This window comes from Coloeus monedula (genome assembly GCF_965178545.1).
Source record: "Coloeus monedula genome assembly, chromosome: 34".
NCBI lineage: Eukaryota > Metazoa > Chordata > Aves > Passeriformes > Corvidae > Coloeus > Coloeus monedula.
Window position 1 is genome coordinate 1,239,857 of NC_138814.1, and position 19,980 is coordinate 1,259,836.

Below are 19,980 nucleotides of genomic sequence, written 5' to 3' on the forward strand. Positions count from 1 at the left end.
TTTTTGCCCCATTTTCTCCATTTTTGCCCATTTTCCCCCGGTTTTGCCCCATTTTTAGGCCGTGTCCGGGGACTACGAGGAGGACGTTTTCCCCCTGTTTTTGCCCATTTCATCCCCATTTTCTCCCCATTTTTTGCCCATTTTTTGCCCATTTTCTGCCCATTTTCTCCATTTTTGCCCATTTTCCCCTGTTTTTGCCCCATTTTTAGGCCATGTCCGGGGACCACGAGGAGGACGTTTTCCCCCCGTTTTTGCCCATTTCATCCCCATTTTCCCCCCTGTTTTTGCCCATTTTTCGCCCATTTTCTGCCCATTTTCATCCATTTTTGCCCATTTTCTCCATTTTTGCCCATTTCCCCCTGTTTTTGCCCCATTTTTAGGCCATGTCCGGGGACTACGAGGAGGACGTTTGCCGCAGTGCCCTGCGCCTGGTGCACGAGCTCTGCTTCGCCCCCCGTGCCCGCCCACCCCACGCCCGCTGCCTCGAGTTCACCGACCTGCTGCGGCACCGCGGGCACCCCCGGCTGGCCGACACAGGTACGGGCACACCTGGGCACACCTGGGCACACCTGGGGACACCTGGGGACAGCTGGGGACACCTGGGCACAGCTGGGCGCACCTGGGAATGGGTATGGACACACCTGGGCACGCCTGGGCATAGCTGGGACACACCTGGGGACACCTGGGCACACCTGGGCACACCTGGGCACAGCTGGGTGCAACTGGGCACACCTGGGATACACCTGGGAGCACCTGGGAATGGGTATGGACACACCTGGGCACATCTGGGCACAGCTGGGACACACCTGGGCACAGCTGGGGACAGCTGGGCACACACCTGGGCACACCTGGGAATGGGTATGGACACACCTGGGCACACCTGGGGACACCTGGGGACACCTGGGAATGGGTATGGACACACCTGGGCACGCCTGGGCATAGCTGGGACACACCTGGGCACACCTGGGCACACCTGGGATACACCTGGGCACAGCTGGGCACAGCTGGGAATGGGTACGGTTTTGGGGTGGTTTTGGGGTGGTTTTGGGGTTCCTTTGTTCCCCCCTCGCAGATCGATTTGGGGTCACTTTTGGGGTGGTTTTGGGGTGGTTTTGGGGTTCCTTTGTTCCCCCCTCGCAGATCGATTTGGAGTCAGTTTTGGGGTGGTTTTGGGGTTCCTTTGTTACCCCTCCCCCAGATCGATTTGGGGTCAGTTTTGGGGTGGTTTTGGGGTGGTTTTGGGGTTCCTTTGTTCCCCCCTCCCCAGATCGATTTGGGGTCAGTTTTGGGGTCGATTTTGGGGTTTGTTCCCCCCTCCCCAGATCGATTTGGGGTCGATTTTGGGGTGGTTTTGGGGTCGATTTTGGGGTTCCTTTGTTCCCCCCTCGCAGATCGATTTGGGGTCACTTTTGGGGTTGATTTGGGGGTTCCTATTTTGCCCCTCCCCAGATCGATTTGGGGTCAGTTTTGGGGTCGATTTTGGGGTTTGTTCCCCCCTCCCCAGATCGATTTGGGGTCAGTTTTGGGGTCGATTTTGGGGTCGATTTGGGGGTTCCTTTGTTACCCCCCTCCCAGATCGATTTGGGGTCACTTTTGGGGTAGTTTTGGGGTACCTTTCGTGCCCCCCCACCTCTCTGTGCCCCCCCAGAGGTGTCCGTCAGCCTCCTGTCCGTCATCGTCACCTTCTGCGGCCTCGTCCTGCTCGGGGTCTCGCTCTTCGTCTCCTGGAAGCTCTGCTGGGTCCCCTGGCGCCATAAAGGGGGTCCCGGGGGGTCCCCCCCGCGCAAAGAACCCCCCCAAAGCGGGGGGGGCCCTTTTGGGGACCCCCTGCCCGAACGGGGGGACCCCGAGCCCCCCCCCGAGCGCTGCTACCTGGATATGGGGCCTTGTCCCGAAGGGGGAGGGGGGCGTGCGCTGGGACCCCCCCCCGGGCAGGGGTCGCTCCCCTCGGGACCCCCCCCGGGACCCCCTGAATTTGGGGGGGACGGGGGGGGAGGGGTGGGGACCCTGCCCAGCGCCCCCTCGCAGCAGCTCGTGGGGGGGATGGGCGGCAGGTAAGGGGGGGGGAGGGGTGGGGTGGGGTGGGGGAGGGGTCCCTTTGTGCCCCGTATCCCCCTCCCCAGGGAAAAGAACCCTCGGGACCCCCCGCCCAAAATCCCCGAATTCCTAAAATCTACCCCAACCCCCCCCCCCCAACCCCACCCGGCTCGCTGGGAGCTGCTGGACCCAAAGGGGGGGGGCTGACCCCAAATCCCCCCCCCCAAAGGGGTCCCTAACCCCAAATCCCCCCCCAAAGGGTCCCTAACCCCAAATCCCCCCCAAAGGGGTCCCTAATCCCAAATCCCCCCCAAAGGGTCCCTAACCCCAAATCCCCCCCAAAGGGGTCCCTAATCCCAAATCCCCCCCAAAGGGGTCCCTAACCCCAAATCCCCCACTTTGGAGGGGTCCCTAACCCCAAATCCCCCACTTTGGAGGGGTCCCTAACCCCAAATCCCCCCCCCAAAGGGTCCCTAATCCCAAATCCATCCCTTTAGGGGGTCCCTAACCCCAAATCCCCCCCCCCCCCTTTGCGGTACCCCTAACCCCAAATCCCCCCCAAATGGGTCCCTAACCCCAAATCCCCCCTTTAGGACACCCCTGACCCCAAATCCCCCAAATCCCCCAAATCCCCCCCTTTAGGACACCCCTAACCCCAAATCGCCCCTTTTAGGGGTCTCTAACCCCAAATCCCCCCCTTTAGGACACCCCTCACCCCAAATCCTCCCCCAAATGGGTCTCTAACCCCAAATCCCCCCTTTAGGACACCCCTCACCCCAAATCCCCCCCTTTGAAGCATCTCTAACCCCAAATCCCCCCCTTTGAAGCCTCTCCAACCCCAAATCCCCCAAATCCCCCCCTTTAGGACACACCTCACCCCAACCCCCCCCCCTTTAGGACACCCCTAACCCCAAATCCCCCCCTTTGGGATGCCCTTAACCCCAAATCCCCCCTTTAGGGTGCCTCTACCCCAAATCCCCCCCTTTAGGACACCCCAAATCCCCCAAATCCCCCCCTTTAGGACGTCCCTCACCCCAAATCCTCCCCTTTTAGGGGTCTCTAACCCCAAATCCCCCCCTTTGAAGCATCTCCAACCCCAAATCCCCCAAATTCCCCCCTTTAGGACACCCCTCACCCCAAATCCCCCCCTTTAGGACACTCCTCACCCCAAATCGCCCCTTTTAGGGGTCTCTAACCCCAAATCCCCCCCTTTGAAGCATCTCTAACCCCAATCCCCCCCTTTGAGGGGTCTCTCACCCCAAATTCCCCCTTTGAAGCATCTCCAACCCCAAATCCCCCAAATCCCCCCCTTTAGGACACACCTCACCCCAACCCCCCCCCCCTTTAGGACACCCCTAACCCCAAATCCCCCCCTTTGGGATGCCCTTAACCCCAAATCCCCCCTTTAGGGTGCCTCTACCCCAAATCCCCCCTTTAGGACACCCCAAATCCCCCAAATCCCCCCCTTTAGGACACCCCTCACCCCAAATCCCCCCCTTTGAGGGGTCTCTAACCCCAAATCCCCCCCTTTGAAGCATCTCCAACCCCAAATCCCCCAAATTCCCCCCTTTAGGACACCCCTCACCCCAAATCCCCCCCTTTGAAGCATCTCTAACCCCAACCCCCCTAAATCCCCCCCTTTAGGACACCCCTAACCCCAAATTCCCCCCTTTAGGGTGCCTCTACCCCCAAATCCCCCCCTTTTAGGGGTCTCTAACCCCAAATCCCCCCCTTTGAAGCATCTCTAACCCCAACCCCCCCAAATCCCCCCCTTTAGGACACCCCTAACCCCAAATCCCCCCCTTTAGGACACCCCTAACCCCAAATCCCCCCCTTTAGGACACTCCTCACCCCAAATCCCCCCCTTTGAGGGGTCTCTAACCCCAAATCCCCCCCTTTTAGGGGTCTCTACCCCCAAATCCCCCCCTTTTAGGGGTCTCTAACCCCAAATCCCCCCCTTTGAAGCCTCTCTAACCCCAACCCCCCCATATCCCCCCCTCCCCAGCTCCCCGCTCCCCCCCGTCCCCGAAGACAAAGCCGAGCAGAACCCGGCGCACCTGGGCCAGATCCAACCCGAGCTCTACGGCGACCACGGCGACGCCGAAACCACCGGCGCCCGAGGTGGCCCGGGGGCTACCGGGGCTCCCTCGTCACCTTGCGGCCGCCTCAGCGTCTCCCTGCGTTACTCCTACGGCTCCCAGCAGCTCGTGGTGCGAGTCCTGCGCGCCCGGGATTTGCCGGCCAAGGACTCCAATGGCTTCTCGGACCCCTACGTGAAGATTTATCTGCTGCCCGACCGCAAGAAGAAGTTCCAGACCAAGGTCCTGCGGCGGACGCTGAACCCCGAGTGGGACGAGACGTTCAGTTTCGGGGTGCCCTTCGGGGAGCTGCCGGCGCGGCGCCTTCATTTCGGCGTCTACGACTTCGACCGCTTCTCGCGGCACGATCTCATCGGGCAGGTGGTGCTGGATAATCTGCTGGAGGCGGCCGAGGCGCGGCCCGAGGTGCCCATCTGGAGGGACATCCAGGAGGGGAGTGGGGTGAGTGAGAGCTTGGGAGTTTGGGAGGGGGTGGGGTGGGAAGAAGCTAAAAAGAGCCTAAAAAGAGCCTAAAAAGGACCTGAAAGGAGCCTAAAAAGAGCCTAAAAAGGACCTAAAAAGAACCTGAAAAGAGCCGAAAAGAACTGAAAAAGAACCTAAAGAAAAACTAAAAAGAGCCTAAAAAGTGCCAAAAAAGAGCCTAAAAAGGACCTAAAAAGAGCCTAAAAAGAGCCTAAAAAGAACCTGAAAGGAGCCTAAAAAGAGCCTAAAAAGAACCCAAAAAGAACCTAAAAAGAGCCTAAAAAGAGCCTAAAAAGAGCTGAAAAGAGCCTAAAAAGAACCCAAAAAGAGCCTGAAAAGAGCCGAAAAGAACTGAAAAAGAACCTAAAGAAAAACTAAAAAGAGCCTAAAAAGAGCCAAAAAAGAGCCTAAAAAGGACCAAAAAAGAGCCTAAAAAGAGCCTAAAAAGAGCCAAAAAAGAGCGCAAAAAGAGCCTAAAAAGAGCCTAAAAAGGACCTAAAAAGAGCCTGAAAAGAGCCGAAAAGAACTGAAAAAGAACCCAAAGAAAAACTAAAAAGAGCCTAAAAAGAGCCAAAAAGAACCAAAAAAGAGCCTAAAAAGGACCTAAAAAGAGCCAAAAAAGAGCCTAAAAAGAGCCTAAAAAGAGCCAAAAAAGAGCGCAAAAAGAGCCTAAAAAGAGCCTAAAAAGGACCTAAAAAGAGCCTGAAAAGAGTTGAAAAGAGCCTAAAAAGAACTGAAAAAGAACCTAAAGAAAAACTAAAAAGAGCCTAAAAAGAGCCAAAAAAGAGCCTAAAAAGAACCTGAAAGGAGCCTAAAAAGAGCCTAAAAAGGACCTAAAAAGAGCCTGAAAAGAGCCTAAAAAGAGCCTAAAAGAGCCAAAAAGAGCCTGAAAAGAGCCAAAAAAGAGCGCAAAAAGAGCCTAAAAAGAACCAAAAAAAGGACCTAAAAAGGACCTAAAAAGGACCTAAAAAGAACCTAAAAAGAGCCTAAAAAGGGCCTAAAAAGGAGCCGAAAAGAGCCGAAAAGAACTGAAAAAGAACCTAAAGAAAAACTAAAAAGAGCCTAAAAAGAGCCAAAAAAGAGCCTAAAAAGAACCTGAAAAGGACCTAAAAAGAGCCTAAAAAGAGCCTAAAAAGAGCTGAAAAGAGCCTAAAAAGAACCCAAAAAGAGCCTGAAAAGAGCCTAAAAAGAGCCTAAAAAGAGCTGAAAAGAGCCTAAAAAGGACCTAAAAAGAGCCTAAAAAGAGCCTAAAAAGAACCTAAAAAGAGCCTAAAAAGAGCCTAAAAAGAGCCTAAAAAGAACCTGAAAAGAACCAAAAAAGAGTTTAAAAAGAATGGAAAAAGAACCGAAAAAGAACCAAAAAAAGAACCTAAAGAGAGCCTAAAAAGAGCCCAAAAAGAGCCTAAAAAGAACCAAAAAAGAACCTAAAAAGGACCTAAAAAGAACCTGAAAAGAGCCGAAAAGAACTGAAAAAGAACCTAAAGAAAAACTAAAAAGAGCCTAAAAAGAGCCTAAAAAGAGCCCAAAAAGAGTCTAAAAAGAACTGAAAAAGAACCTAAAGAGAGCCTAAAAAGAGCCAAAAAAGAACCAAAAAAGAGCTTAAAAAGAGCCTAAAAAGAACCTAAAAGACCCCAAAAAGAACCCAAAAAGAGCCAAAAAAGAGCCTGAAAAGAGCCCAAAAAGAGCCTAAAATGAACCGAAAAAACCCAAAAAAAGCCTTAAAAGAACCCAAAAAGAGCCGAAAAAGGACCTAAAAAGAACCGGAAAAAACCCAAAAAAGCGTAAAAAAACCCTAAAAAGAGCCCGAAAAGAACCGAAAAAACCCCAAAAAAACCCTAAAATAAAAGCCTAAAAAGAGCCCAAAAAGGACCTAAAAAGAGCCCAGAAAGAGCCGAAAAAGTTTGTTCCCAGTTTGCCCCAGTTTGTCCCAGTTTGTCCCAGTTTGTGCCCAGTTTGTGCCCAGTTTGTCCCAGTTTGTCCCAGTTTGCCCCAGTTTGCCCCAGTTTGTGCCCAGTTTGCCCCAGTTTGTCCCAGTTTGCCCCAGTTTGTCCCAGTTTGTGCCCAGTTTGTCCCAGTTTGCCCCAGTTTGTGCCCAGTTTGTGCCCAGTTTGTGCCCAGTTTGTCCCAGTTTGCCCCAGTTTGCGCCCAGTTTGTGCCCAGTTTGTGCCCAATTTGTGCCCAGTTTGTCCCAGTTTGCCCCAGTTTGTGCCCAGTTTGCCCCAGTTTGTGCCCAGTTTGTCCCAGTTTGCCCCAGTTTGTGCCCAGTTTGTGCCCAGTTTGTGCCCAGTTTGTCCCAGTTTGCCCCAGTTTGTGCCCAGTTTGCCCCAGTTTGTCCCAGTTTGCCCCAGTTTGTGCCCAGTTTGCCCCCAGTTTGTGCCCAGTTTGTGCCCAGTTTGTGCCCAGTTTGTGCCCAGTTTGTGCCCAGTTTGCCCCAGTTTGCCCCCAGTTTGTGCCCAGTTTGTGCCCAGTTTGTGCCCAGTTTGTGCCCAGTTTGCCCCAGTTTGCCCCAGTTTGTGCCCAGTTTGCCCCCAGTTTGTGCCCAGTTTGTGCCCAGTTTGTGCCCAGTTTGTGCCCAGTTTGCCCCCAGTTTGTCCCAGTTTGCCCCAGTTTGTGCCAGTTTGTGCCCAGTTTGTGCCCAGTTTGCCCCCAGTTTGTGCCCAGTTTGTGCCCAGTTTGTGCCCAGTTTGCCCCAGTTTGCCCCAGTTTGTGCCCAGTTTGCCCCAGTTTGTGCCCAGTTTGCCCCAGTTTGCCCCAGTTTGTGCCCAGTTTGTGCCCAGTTTGTGCCCAGTTTGTGCCCAGTTTGCCCCAGTTTGTCCCAGTTTGCCCCAGTTTGTGCCCAGTTTGTGCCCAGTTTGTCCCAGTTTGTCCCAGTTTGTCCCAGTTTGTGCCCAGTTTGCCCCAGTTTGTGCCCAGTTTGTCCCAGTTTGCCCCAGTTTGTGCCCAGTTTGTGCCCAGTTTGTGCCCAGTTTGTCCCAGTTTGCCCCAGTTTGTGCCCAGTTTGTGCCCAGTTTGCCCCAGTTTGCCCCAGTTTGCCCCAGTTTGTCCCAGTTTGCCCCAGTTTGTGCCCAGTTTGTGCCCAGTTTGTCCCAGTTTGTGCCCAGTTTGTGCCCAGTTTGCCCCAGTTTGTGCCCAGTTTGTGCCCAGTTTGTGCCCAGTTTGTGCCCAGTTTGCGCCCAGTTTGTCCCAGTTTGCCCCAGTTTGTGCCCAGTTTGTGCCCAGTTTGTGCCCAGTTTGTCCCAGTTTGCCCCAGTTTGTGCCCAGTTTGCCCCAGTTTGCCCCAGTTTGTGCCCAGTTTGTGCCCAGTTTGCCCCCAGTTTGTGCCCAGTTTGTCCCCAGTTTGTCCCAGTTTGTGCCCAGTTTGTGCCCAGTTTGCCCCAGTTTGTCCCAGTTTGTCCCAGTTTGTCCCAGTTTGTGCCCAGTTTGTGCCCAGTTTGTGCCCAGTTTGTCCCAGTTTGCCCCAGTTTGTGCCCAGTTTGCCCCCAGTTTGTGCCCAGTTTGTGCCCAGTTTGTGCCCAGTTTGTTCCCAGTTTGTGCCCAGTTTGTCCCCAGTTTGCCCCAGTTTGCCCCCAGTTTGTGCCCAGTTTGTCCCAGTTTGCCCCAGTTTGCCCAAGTTTGTGCCCAGTTTGTCCCCAGTTTGTCCCAGTTTGTGCCCAGTTTGTGCCCAGTTTGCCCCAGTTTGCCCCAGTTTGTGCCCAGTTTGTCCCAGTTTGTCCCAGTTTGTCCCAGTTTGTGCCCAATTTGTGCCCAGTTTGTCCCAGTTTGCCCCAGTTTGTCCCAGTTTGTGCCCAGTTTGTGCCCAGTTTGCCCCCAGTTTGTGCCCAGTTTGTCCCAGTTTGCCCCCAGTTTGTGCCCAGTTTGCCCCCAGTTTGTGCCCAGTTTGTCCCAGTTTGTCCCAGTTTGTGCCCAGTTTGTGCCCAGTTTGTGCCCAGTTTGCCCCCAGTTTGTGCCCAGTTTGCCCCCAGTTTGTGCCCAGTTTGTCCCAGTTTGCCCCCAGTTTGTGCCCAGTTTGTGCCCAGTTTGCCCCAGTTTGTCCCAGTTTGTGCCCAGTTTGCCCCCAGTTTGTGCCCAGTTTGTGCCCAGTTTGTCCCCAGTTTGTGCCCAGTTTGTGCCCAGTTTGCCCCAGTTTGTCCCAGTTTGTCCCCAGTTTGTGCCCAGTTTGTCCCAGTTTGTCCCCAGTTTGTGCCCAGTTTGTGCCCAGTTTGCCCCAGTTTGTCCCAGTTTGTCCCCAGTTTGTGCCCAGTTTGCCCCAGTTTGTCCCCAGTTTGCGCCCAGTTTGCGCCCAGTTTGCGCCCAGTTTGTGCCCAGTTTGCCCCAGTTTGTCCCAGTTTGCCCCAGTTTGCCCCAGTTTGTGCCCAGTTTGTGCCCAGTTTGCCCCCAGTTTGTCCCAGTTTGCCCCAGTTTGTGCCCAGTTTGTGCCCAGTTTGCCCCCAGTTTGCCCCCAGTTTGTGCCCAGTTTGTGCCCAGTTTGTGCCCAGTTTGTGCCCAGTTTGCCCCCAGTTTGTGCCCAGTTTGTCCCAGTTTGTGCCCAGTTTGTCCCAGTTTGCCCCCAGTTTGTGCCCAGTTTGTGCCCAGTTTGTGCCCAGTTTGCCCCAGTTTGTGCCCAGTTTGCCCCAGTTTGTGCCAGTTTGTGCCCAGTTTGTGCCCAGTTTGTCCCAGTTTGCCCCCAGTTTGTGCCCAGTTTGTGCCCAGTTTGCCCCAGTTTGCCCCAGTTTGTCCCCAGTTTGTCCCCAGTTTGTCCCAGTTTGCCCCAGTTTGCCCCAGTTTGTGCCCAGTTTGCCCCAGTTTGTGCCCAGTTTGTGCCCAGTTTGTCCCAGTTTGCCCCCAGTTTGTGCCCAGTTTGCCCCAGTTTGTGCCCAGTTTGTCCCAGTTTGTGCCCAGTTTGTGCCCAGTTTGTGCCCAGTTTGTCCCAGTTTGTCCCAGTTTGCCCCAGTTTGTGCCCAGTTTGCCCCAGTTTGTGCCCAGTTTGTGCCCAGTTTGTCCCCAGTTTGCCCCAGTTTGTCCCAGTTTGCCCCAGTTTGTGCCCAGTTTGTGCCCAGTTTGTCCCAGTTTGCCCCCAGTTTGTGCCAGTTTGTGCCCAGTTTGTGCCCAGTTTGTCCCAGTTTGCCCCCAGTTTGTGCCCAGTTTGTGCCCAGTTTGCCCCAGTTTGCCCCAGTTTGTCCCCAGTTTGTCCCCAGTTTGCCCCAGTTTGTGCCCAGTTTGTGCCCAGTTTGCCCCAGTTTGTGCCCAGTTTGTCCCCAGTTTGCCCCAGTTTGTGCCCAGTTTGTCCCAGTTTGCCCCCAGTTTGTGCCCAGTTTGCCCCAGTTTGTGCCCAGTTTGCCCCAGTTTGTGCCCAGTTTGTGCCCAGTTTGTGCCCAGTTTGTCCCCAGTTTGTCCCAGTTTGCCCCCAGTTTGTGCCCAGTTTGTGCCCAGTTTGCCCCAGTTTGCCCCAGTTTGCCCCCAGTTTGTGCCCAGTTTGTGCCCAGTTTGCCCCAGTTTGCCCCAGTTTGCCCCAGTTTGTGCCCAGTTTGCCCCCAGTTTGTGCCCAGTTTGTGCCCAGTTTGTCCCAGTTTGTCCCAGTTTGCCCCCAGTTTGTGCCCAGTTTGTGCCCAGTTTGTCCCAGTTTGTCCCAGTTTGCCCCCAGTTTGTGCCCAGTTTGCCCCAGTTTGTCCCAGTTTGTCCCAGTTTGTGCCCCCAGTTTGTGCCCAGTTTGTGCCCAGTTTGTCCCAGTTTGTGCCCAGTTTGCCCCAGTTTGTCCCAGTTTGTGCCCAGTTTGCCCCCAGTTTGTGCCCAGTCTGTGCCCAGTTTGTCCCAGTTTGCCCCAGTTTGTGCCCAGTTTGCCCCCAGTTTGTGCCCAGTTTGTGCCCAGTTTGTCCCAGTTTGCCCCAGTTTGTGCCCAGTTTGTGCCCAGTTTGCCCCCAGTTTGTGCCCAGTTTGTGCCCAGTTTGTGCCCAGTTTGCCCCAGTTTGTGCCCAGTTTGTGCCCAGTTTGTCCCAGTTTGCCCCAGTTTGTCCCAGTTTGTGCCCAGTTTGCCCCCAGTTTGTGCCCAGTTTGTGCCCAGTTTGTGCCCAGTTTGCCCCAGTTTGTGCCCAGTTTGTCCCAGTTTGCCCCAGTTTGTCCCAGTTTGTCCCAGTTTGCCCCCAGTTTGCGCCCAGTTTGTGCCCAGTTTGTCCCAGTTTGCCCCAGTTTGTGCCCAGTTTGTCCCAGTTTGCCCCAGTTTGCCCCAGTTTGCCCCAGTTTGTGCCCAGTTTGCCCCAGTTTGTGCCCAGTTTGTGCCCAGTTTGTCCCCAGTTTGTGCCCAGTTTGTGCCCAGTTTGTCCCCAGTTTGTCCCAGTTTGCCCCCAGTTTGTGCCCAGTTTGCGCCCAGTTTGTGCCCAGTTTGTCCCAGTTTGTCCCAGTTTGCCCCAGTTTGTGCCCAGTTTGTCCCAGTTTGCCCCAGTTTGTCCCAGTTTGTTCCCAGTTTGCCCCCAGTTTGTGCCCAGTTTGTGCCCAGTTTGTCCCAGTTTGTCCCAGTTTGCCCCCAGTTTGTGCCCAGTTTGCCCCAGTTTGTCCCAGTTTGTCCCAGTTTGCCCCAGTTTGCCCCCAGTTTGTCCCCAGTTTGTGCCCAGTTTGTGCCCAGTTTGTGCCCAGTTTGCCCCAGTTTGTCCCCAGTTTGCCCCAGTTTGTCCCAGTTTACCCCCAGTTTGTGCCCAGTTTGTGCCCAGTTTGTCCCAGTTTGTCCCAGTTTGCCCCCAGTTTGCGCCCAGTTTGCGCCCAGTTTGTGCCCAGTTTGTCCCAGTTTGCCCCCAGTTTGTGCCCAGTTTGTCCCAGTTTGTCCCAGTTTGTCCCAGTTTGTCCCAGTTTGCCCCCAGTTTGTGCCCAGTTTGTGCCCAGTTTGTCCCAGTTTGGCCCAGTTTGTGCCCAGTTTGCCCCCAGTTTGTGCCCAGTTTGTGCCCAATTTGTGCCCAGTTTGTCCCCAGTTTGCCCCAGTTTGTCCCAGTTTGCCCCCAGTTTATGCCCAGTTTGTGCCCAGTTTGTCCCCAGTTTGCCCCAGTTTGCCCCCAGTTTGTGCCCAGTTTGTGCCCAGTTTGTCCCAGTTTGCCCCCAGTTTGTGCCCAGTTTGCCCCCGTTTGTCCCAGTTTGTGCCCAGTTTGCCCCAGTTTGTCCCAGTTTGCCCCCAGTTTATGCCCAGTTTGTCCCCAGTTTGCCCCAGTTTGTGCCCAGTTTGTGCCCAGTTTGCCCCAGTTTGCCCCCGTTTGCCCCAGTTTGTGCCCAGTTTGTTGGGTGCAGCTGGGATTGTGTCCCTGTGTCCCCCCGGGGCACCTGTGCCCCTCACCTGTCCCTGTGCCCCTCACCTGTCCCTGTGCCCCTCACCTGTGCCCCTCACCTGTGCCCCTCACCTGTGCCCGCTGTGCCCCTCACCTGTGCCCGCTGTGCCCCCAGGAGAAGGCCGACCTGGGCGAGGTGAATTTCTCTCTCTGTTACCTGCCCACGGCCGGGCGCCTCACGGTCACCGTCATCCGCGCCTCCAACCTGCGCGCCATGGACCTCACCGGCTACTCAGGTGGGCACGGGTGGGCACAGGTGGGCACAGGGGTGGGACAGGGGGCCATGGACCTCACCGGCTACTCAGGTGGGTCCCAGGTGGGCACAGGTGTGCTCAGGTGTGGCACAGGTGGGCACAGGTGGGCACAGGTGTGGCACAGGTGTGGCACAGGTGGGCACAGGTGGGCACAGGTGGGCACAGGGGTGGGACAGGGGGCCATGGACCTCACGGGCTACTCAGGTGGGTCCCAGGTGGGCACAGGTGTGGGACAGGTGGGCACAGGTGGGCACAGGGGTGGGACAGGGGTGGGACACGGGGCCATGGACCTCACCAGCTACTCAGGTGGGCACGGGTGGGCACAGGTGTGGCACAGGTGGGCACAGGGGTGGGACAGGGGGCCATGGACCTCACGGGCTACTCAGGTGGGTCATGGCCGTGCTCAGGTGGGCTCAGGTGGGCTCAGGTGTGCCCTGGGGTGCCATGGGGTGCCATGGGGTGCCATGGGGTGCCATGGGGCTTTAGGGGGTGCTATGGGGTCCATGGCAGTGCCATGGGGTGCTATGGGGTGCTATGGGGTGCCATGGGGCTGCCATGGGATGTGCCATGGGCCATTGTGGCCTTTAGGGGGTGCTGTGGGGTCCATGGCAGTGCCATGGGGTTCCATGGGGTGCCATGGGGTGCTATGGGGCTTTAGGGGGTGCCATGGGGTGCTATGGGGGATCCATGGAGTGCCATGGGGCTGCCATGGGATGTGCCATGGGCCATTGTGGCCTTCAGGGGGTGCTGTGGGGTCCATGGCAGTGCCATGGGGTGCCATGGGGTGCTATGGGGTGCCATGGGGTGCCATGGGGTCCATGGTGCTGCCATGGGCTGCCATGGGGTGTGCCATGGGCCTGTGGGCTTTTGGGGGTGCTATGGGGTGCCATGGGGCTTTAGGGGGTGCTATGGGGTGCCATGGGGTGCTATGGGGTGCTATGGGGTCCATGGGAGTGCCATGGGGTGCTATGGGGTGCCATGGGGTGCTATGGGGTGCTATGGGGTCCATGGGAGTGCCATGGGGTGCTATGGGGTGCCATGGGGCTTTTGGGGGTGCTATGGGGTGCTATGGGGTGCTATGGGGTGCTATGGGGTCCATGGGGCTTTATGGGGTGCTATGGGGTCCATGGGGGTGCCATGGGCTGCCATGGGGTGTGCCATGGGCCTGTGGGCTTTTGGGGGTGCTATGGGGTGCCATGGGGCTTTAGGGGGTGCTATGGGGTGCCATGGGGTGCTATGGGGTGCTATGGGGCTTTAGGGGGTGCTATGGGGTCCATGGGAGTGCCATGGGGTGCTATGGGGTGCCATGGGGCTTTTGGGGGTGCTATGGGGTGCTATGGGGTGCTATGGGGTGCTATGGGGTGCCATGGGGCTTTATGGGGTGCTATGGGGTCCATGGGGGTGCCATGGGGCCACCACGGGTGGTCCATGGACCATTGTGACCTTTAGGGGATGTTCTGGGCTGCCATGGGGTGCCATGGGGCCACCACGGCCGTCCATGGACCATTATGACCTTTAGGGGATGTTCTGGGGTTCCATGGGGTGCCATGGGGCTACCAAGGGCCGTCCATGGACCATTATGACCTTTAGGGGATGTTCTGGGCTGCCATGGGGTGCCATGGGGCTACCACGGGCCGTCCATGGGCCATTATGACCTTTAGGGGATGTTCTGGGGTTCCATGGGGTGGGGGTGGCCCCACGGGGGTCCCACAGGGCTCCCCCCTCCCCCCCCCGCAGACCCCTACGTGAAGGCGTCGCTGATGGCCGAGGGCCGGCGGCTGAAGAAGCGCAAGACGTCCATCAAGAAGAACACCCTGAACCCCAACTACAACGAGGCGCTCGTGTTCGACGTCCCCCACGAGAGCGTGCACCACGTCAGCCTCACCATCGCCGTCGTCGACTACGACTGGTGCGCGCTGGGGCCGCTGGGAGGGTCCTGGGGAGGGTTTGGGGGGGTTTTGGGGTGATTTAGAGGGGTTTTGGGGTATTTGGGGTCATCCCGGATCAATGGGACGCCCCTTGTTCGATGTTCCCCATGAGGGCGTCAACGTCGTCACCATCGTTGGCTTCCACTGGTTGGTGCTGGGGGGGCTTCAGAGGGGTCTTGGAAGGTCTTTGGGGGTCTTGGAGGTGTCCTGGAAGGGTTTTGGGGTGATTTAGAGGGGTTTTGGGGTGTTTGGGGTCATCCCGGATCAATGGGACGCCCCTTGTTCGATGTCCCCCACGAGAGCGTGCACCACGTCAGCCTCACCATCGCTGTCATCAACTATGACTGGTGCGCGCTGGGGCCGCTGGGAGGGTCCTGGGGAGGGTTTGGGGGGGTTTTGGGGTGATTTAGAGGGGTTTTGGGGTATTTGGGGTCATCCCGGATCAATGGGACACCCCTCGGTTGATGTCCCCCATGAGGGCGTCAACGTCGTCACCATTGTTGGCTTCCACTGGTTGGTGCTGGGGGGGCTTCAGAGGGGTCTTGGAAGGTTTTTGGGGGTCTTGGAGGGGTCCTGGAAGGGTTTTGGGGTGATTTAGAGGGGTTTTGGGGGGTTTGGGGTCATCCCGGATCAATGGGACACCCCTTGTTCAATGTCCCCCATGAGGGCGTCAACGTCGTCACCGTCGTTGGCTTCAACTGGTTTGTACTGGGGGAGCTTTAGAGGGTCCTGGGTGGTCTTTGGGGGTCTTTGGGGAGTGTTTGAGGGGTTTTGGGGTGATTTAGAGGGGTTTTGGGGGGTTTTGGGGTGTTTGGGGTCATCCCGGATCAATGGGACGCCCCTCGGTTGATGTCCCCCATGAGGGTGTCAACGTTGTCACCATTGTTGGCTTCCACTGGTTGGTGCTGGGGGAGCTTTAGAGGGTCCTGGGTGGTCTTTGGGTGTCCTTGGGGAGTGTTTGAGGGGTTTTGGGGTGATTTAGAGGGGTTTTGGGGTGTTTGGGGTATTTGGGGTCATCCCGGATCAATGGGACACCCCTCGGTTGATGTCCTCCATGAGAGCGTCAACGTCGTCACCATTGTTGGCTTCCACTGGTTGGTACTGGGGGGTCTTTAGAGGGGTCTTGGAAGGTTTTTGGGGGTCTTGGAGGGGTCCTGGAAGGGTTTTGGGGTGATTTAGAGGGGTTTTGGGGTGTTTGGGGTCATCCCGGATCAATGGGACACCCCTCAGTTGATGTCCTCCATGAGGGTGTCAACGTTGTCACCATTGTTGGCTTCCACTGGTTTGTACTGGAGGGGCCTTTAGAGGGTCCTGGGGGGTCTTTGGGGGGATTTTTGGGCGGTCCTGCAGGGTCCTGGAGGGGTCCTGGATGGGTTTTGGGGTGATTTAGAGGGGTTTTGGGGTGTCTGGGGTCATCCTGGATCAATGGGACGCCCCTCGGTTGATGTCCTCCATGAGGGCGTCAACGTCGTCACCATCGTTGGCTTCCACTGGTTGGTACTGGGGGATACTGGGGGGTCTTTGGGGGGTCTTTGAGGGACTTTGGGTGTCTCTGGGGAGTGTTTGAGGGGCTTTGGGGTGATTTAGAGGGGTTTTGGGGAGATTCTGGGGTATTTGGGGTCATCCCGGATCAATGGGACGCCCCTTGTTCGATGTCCCCCATGAGGGCGTCAACGTCGTCACCGTCGTTGGCTTCAACTGGTTTGTACTGGGGGAGCTTTAGAGGGGTCTTGGAAGGTCTTTGGGTGTCTCTGGGGAGTGTTTGAGGGGTTTTGGGGTGATTTAGAGGGGTTTTGGGGTATTTGGGGTCATCCCGGATCAATGGGACGCCCCTCGGTTGATGTCCTCCATGAGGGCGTCAACGTCGTCACCATCGTTGGCTTCCACTGGTTTGTACTGGTTTGTACTGGGGTGTCCTGGGGGGGTCTTTGGGGGTCTTTGGGGGGTCTTGGAGGGTGTTTAGGGGGTCTTTGGGGGGGATTTTGGGGGTGTTTGGGGTGACCCCAAACCGGGAGATTTTTCGGGGATTTTGGGGGGATTTTTGGGGGGATTTTCGGGGATTTTGGGGGGATTTTGGGGTCGCCCCGAACCGGGGTTTTTTGGGGGGATTTTTGGGGTATTTTGGGAGGATTTTGGGGTCTCCCTGACCCTCCTGGTGCCCCCCCAGCATCGGGCACAACGAGGTGATTGGGCTGTGCCACGTGGGCAGCGACGCCGACAGGGCCGGATTTGGGGTTGTTTTGGGGCCATTTTGGGGTCGCCCCGAACCAGGGGTTTTTTGGGGGGATTTTTGGGGTATTTTGGGAGGATTTTGGGGTCCCCCTGACCCTCCTGGTGCCCCCCCAGCATCGGGCACAACGAGGTGATCGGGCTGTGCCGCGTGGGCAGCGACGCCGACGGCCCCGGCCGCGAGCACTGGGCGCAGATGTTGGCGAACCCCCGCAAACCCATCGAGCACTGGCACACCCTGGTCGAGGTCAGAGCGCCCCTATGGCGGCCATAGGGACCCCCCCGGAACCCCACAGGGACCCCTTGGATCCCATATGGACCCCCAGGATCCCATAGGGACCCCTGAATCCATAAGGACCCCCTGGAACACCCCCGGATCCCATAGGGAACCCCCGGACCCCATAGGGAACCCCCGGACCCCACAGGGACCCCCCGGATCCCATAGGAACCCTCGGATCCCATAAGGACTCCCCGGGACCCCCCAGAACCCACAGGGACCCCCCGGGCCCCATAGGGAACCCCCAGACCCCATAGGAAACCCCTGGACCCCATAGGGACCCTCAGGACTCCATAGGGACCCACAGGGACCCTCAGGACCCCATAGGGACCCCCTGGATCCCATAGGGACCCCTGAACCCACAAGGAACCCATAGGGAACCCCAGGACCCCATAGGGACCCCCTGAACCCCATAAGGAACCCCTGAACCCATAAGGAACCCATAGGGAACCCCTGGATCCCATAGGGAACCCCCGGATCTCATAGGGAACCCCTGAACCCACAAGGAACCCACAGGGAACCCCAGGACCCCATAGGGAACCCCTGAACCCCATAAGGAACCCCTGAACCCATAAGGAACCCATAGGGAACCCCCGGATCCCATAGGGACCCCACGGACCCCATAGGGGAACCCCCGGATCCCATAAGGACTCCCCGGGACCCCCCAGAACCCACAGGGACCCCCAGGATCCCATAGGAAACCCCCGGACCCCATAGGGAACCCCCAGGACTCCATAGGAACCCCTGAACCCATAAGGAACCCACAGGGAACCCCCGGATCCCATAGGGACCCCCGGACCCCATAGGAACCCCGGGATCCCATAGGGACCCCCATAACCCATAAAGAACCCATAGGGAACCCCCGGATCCCATAGGAACCCCTGAACCCATAAGGAACCCATAGGGAACCCCCGGATCCCATAAGGACTCCCCGGGACCCCCCAGAACCCACAGGGATCCCCCGGGCCCCATAGGGAACCCCCAGACCCCATAGGAAACCCCTGGACCCCATAGGGACCCCCAGGACTCCATAGGGACCCCCCGGATTCCATAGGGACCCCCAGGACTCCATAGCGACCCACAGGGACCCTCAGGACCCCACAGGGAACCCCGGGATCGCATAGGGAACCCCTGAACCGCATAAGGAACCCCATAACCCATAAAGAACCCACAGGGAACCCCAGGACCCCATAGGGAACCCCTGAACCCACAAGGAACCCACAGGGAACCCCAGGACCCCATAGGGACCCCCTGAACCCCATAAGGAACCCCTGAACCCATAAGGAACCCATAGGGAACCCCCGGACCCCACAGGGACCCCCCGGATCCCATAGGAACCCTCGGATCCCATAAGGACTCCCCGGGACCCCCCAGAACCCACAGGGACCCCCCGGGCCCCATAGGGAACCCCCAGACCCCATAGGAAACCCCTGGACCCCATAGGGACCCCCAGGACTCCATAGGGACCCACAGGGACCCTCAGGACCCCATAGGGACCCCCTGGATCCCATAGGGACCCCTGAACCCACAAGGAACCCATAGGGAACCCCAGGACCCCATAGGGAACCCCTGGATCCCATAGGGACCCCTGAACCCACAAGGAACCCATAGGGAACCCCAGGACCCCATAGGGAACCTCTGGATCCCATAGGGACCCCCTGAACCCCATAAGGAACCCCTGAACCCATAAGGAACCCACAGGGAACCCCCGGATCCCATAGGGACCCCCGGACCCCATAGGAAACCCCCGGATCCCATAAGGACTCCCCGGGACCCCCCAGAACCCACAGGGACCCCCAGGACCCCATAGGGACCCCCCAGACCCCATAGGAAACCCCTGGACCCCATAGGGACCCCCCGGATTCCATAGGGACCCCCAGGACTCCATAGCGACCCACAGGGACCCTCAGGACCCCATAGGGACCCCCTGGATCCCATAGGAACCCCTGAACCCCATAAGGACCCCACAGGGAACCCCGGGATCGCATAGGGAACCCCTGAACCACATAAGGAACCCCATAACCCATAAAGAACCCATAGGGAACCCCCTGATCTCATAGGGAACCCCTGAACCCACAAGGAACCCACAGGGAACCCCAGGACCCCATAGGGACCCCCTGAACCCCATAAGGATCCCCTGATCCCATAAAGAACCCATAGGGAACCCCCGGATCCCATAGGGACCCCCCGGACCCCATAGGGGAACCCCCGGATCCCATAGGGGAACCCCCGGATCCCATAAGGACTCCCCGGGACCCCTCAGAACCCACAGGGACCCCCAGGATCCCATAGGGAACCCCCGGACCCCATAGGGAACCCCCAGGACTCCATAGGAACCCCAGGATCCCATAGGAACCCCTGAACCCATAAAGAACCCATAGGGAACCCCCGGACCCCATAGGAACCCCAGGACTCCATAGGAACCCCCTGGATCCCAAAGGGGACCCCTGGGAGCCCTGACAGTGACCCCTGTCCGTCTGTCCCCCCCGTGTCCATCTGTCCACCCCTGTGTCCGTGTGTCCGTCCCTGTGTCCGTCTGTCCGTCCCTGTGTCCATCCCTGTCCTTCTGTCCGTCCGTGTGTCCGTCTGTCCACCCCTGTGTCCGCGTGTCCGTCCCTGTCCCTCTGTCCGTCTGTCCCCTCTGTGTCCGTCTGTCCCCTGTGCCCGTCTGTCCATCCCCGTGTCCGTCTGTCCGTCCCTGTGTCCATCCCTGTCCATCTGTCCACCCCTGTGTCCGTCTGTCCGTCCCTGTGTCCGTCTGTCCGTCCCTGTGTCCATCCCTGTCCTTCTGTCCGTCCGTGTGTCCGTCTGTCCGTCCCCCTGTCCGCGTGTCCGTCCCTGTCCCTCTGTCCGTCTGTCCCCACCGTGTCCGTCTGTCCCCTGTGCCCGTCTGTCCCCTCCCGTGTCCGTCTGTCCATCCCCGTGTCCGTCTGTCCCCCCCGTGTCCGTCTGTCCGTCCGTCCCCAGGAGAAGGCTCTGACCAAGGGGACAGCGCGGGACAAACCCGCCCTGGGGGAGCCGCTGGGCCCGCACTGAGCCCGTGAGAGCCGCACTGGGAGCACTGGGAGGGACTGGGAGCGACTGGGAGGGACTGGGAGCGACTGGGAGCGACTGGGAGCGACTGGGAGGGACTGGGACGGACTGGGAGGGACTGGGAGCGACTGGGAGGGACTGGGAGGAACTGGGAGCGACTGGGAGCCACACTGGGAGCACTGGGAGGGACTGGGAGCGACTGGGAGGGACTGGGAGCCACACTGGGAGCGGCTGGGAGGGACTGGGAGGGGCTGGGAGGGACTGGGAGCCACACTGGGAGCACTGGGAGGGACTGGGAGCGACTGGGAGGGACTGGGAGGGGCTGGGAGCGACTGGGAGGGACTGGGAGCGACTGGGAGGGGCTGGGAGCCACACTGG

At 58.0% G+C, this 19,980-nt stretch overlaps 1 protein-coding gene across 1 annotated transcript; it reads left to right on the top strand.

Moving 5' to 3' along the window:
* Nucleotides 1-383: 383 nt before the first annotated feature.
* On the top strand, nt 384-19,605 carry SYT3 (synaptotagmin 3; the record flags this gene model as incomplete). The annotated part of the gene is made up of 7 exons (XM_082299859.1): nt 384-537; nt 1,649-1,909; nt 4,069-4,577; nt 11,997-12,117; nt 13,873-14,044; nt 16,410-16,539; nt 19,537-19,605. 7 exons carry the CDS (start codon nt 384-386, stop codon nt 19,603-19,605), a joined length of 1,416 nt encoding a protein of 471 aa, XP_082155985.1.
* Nucleotides 19,606-19,980: the final 375 nt, after the last annotated feature.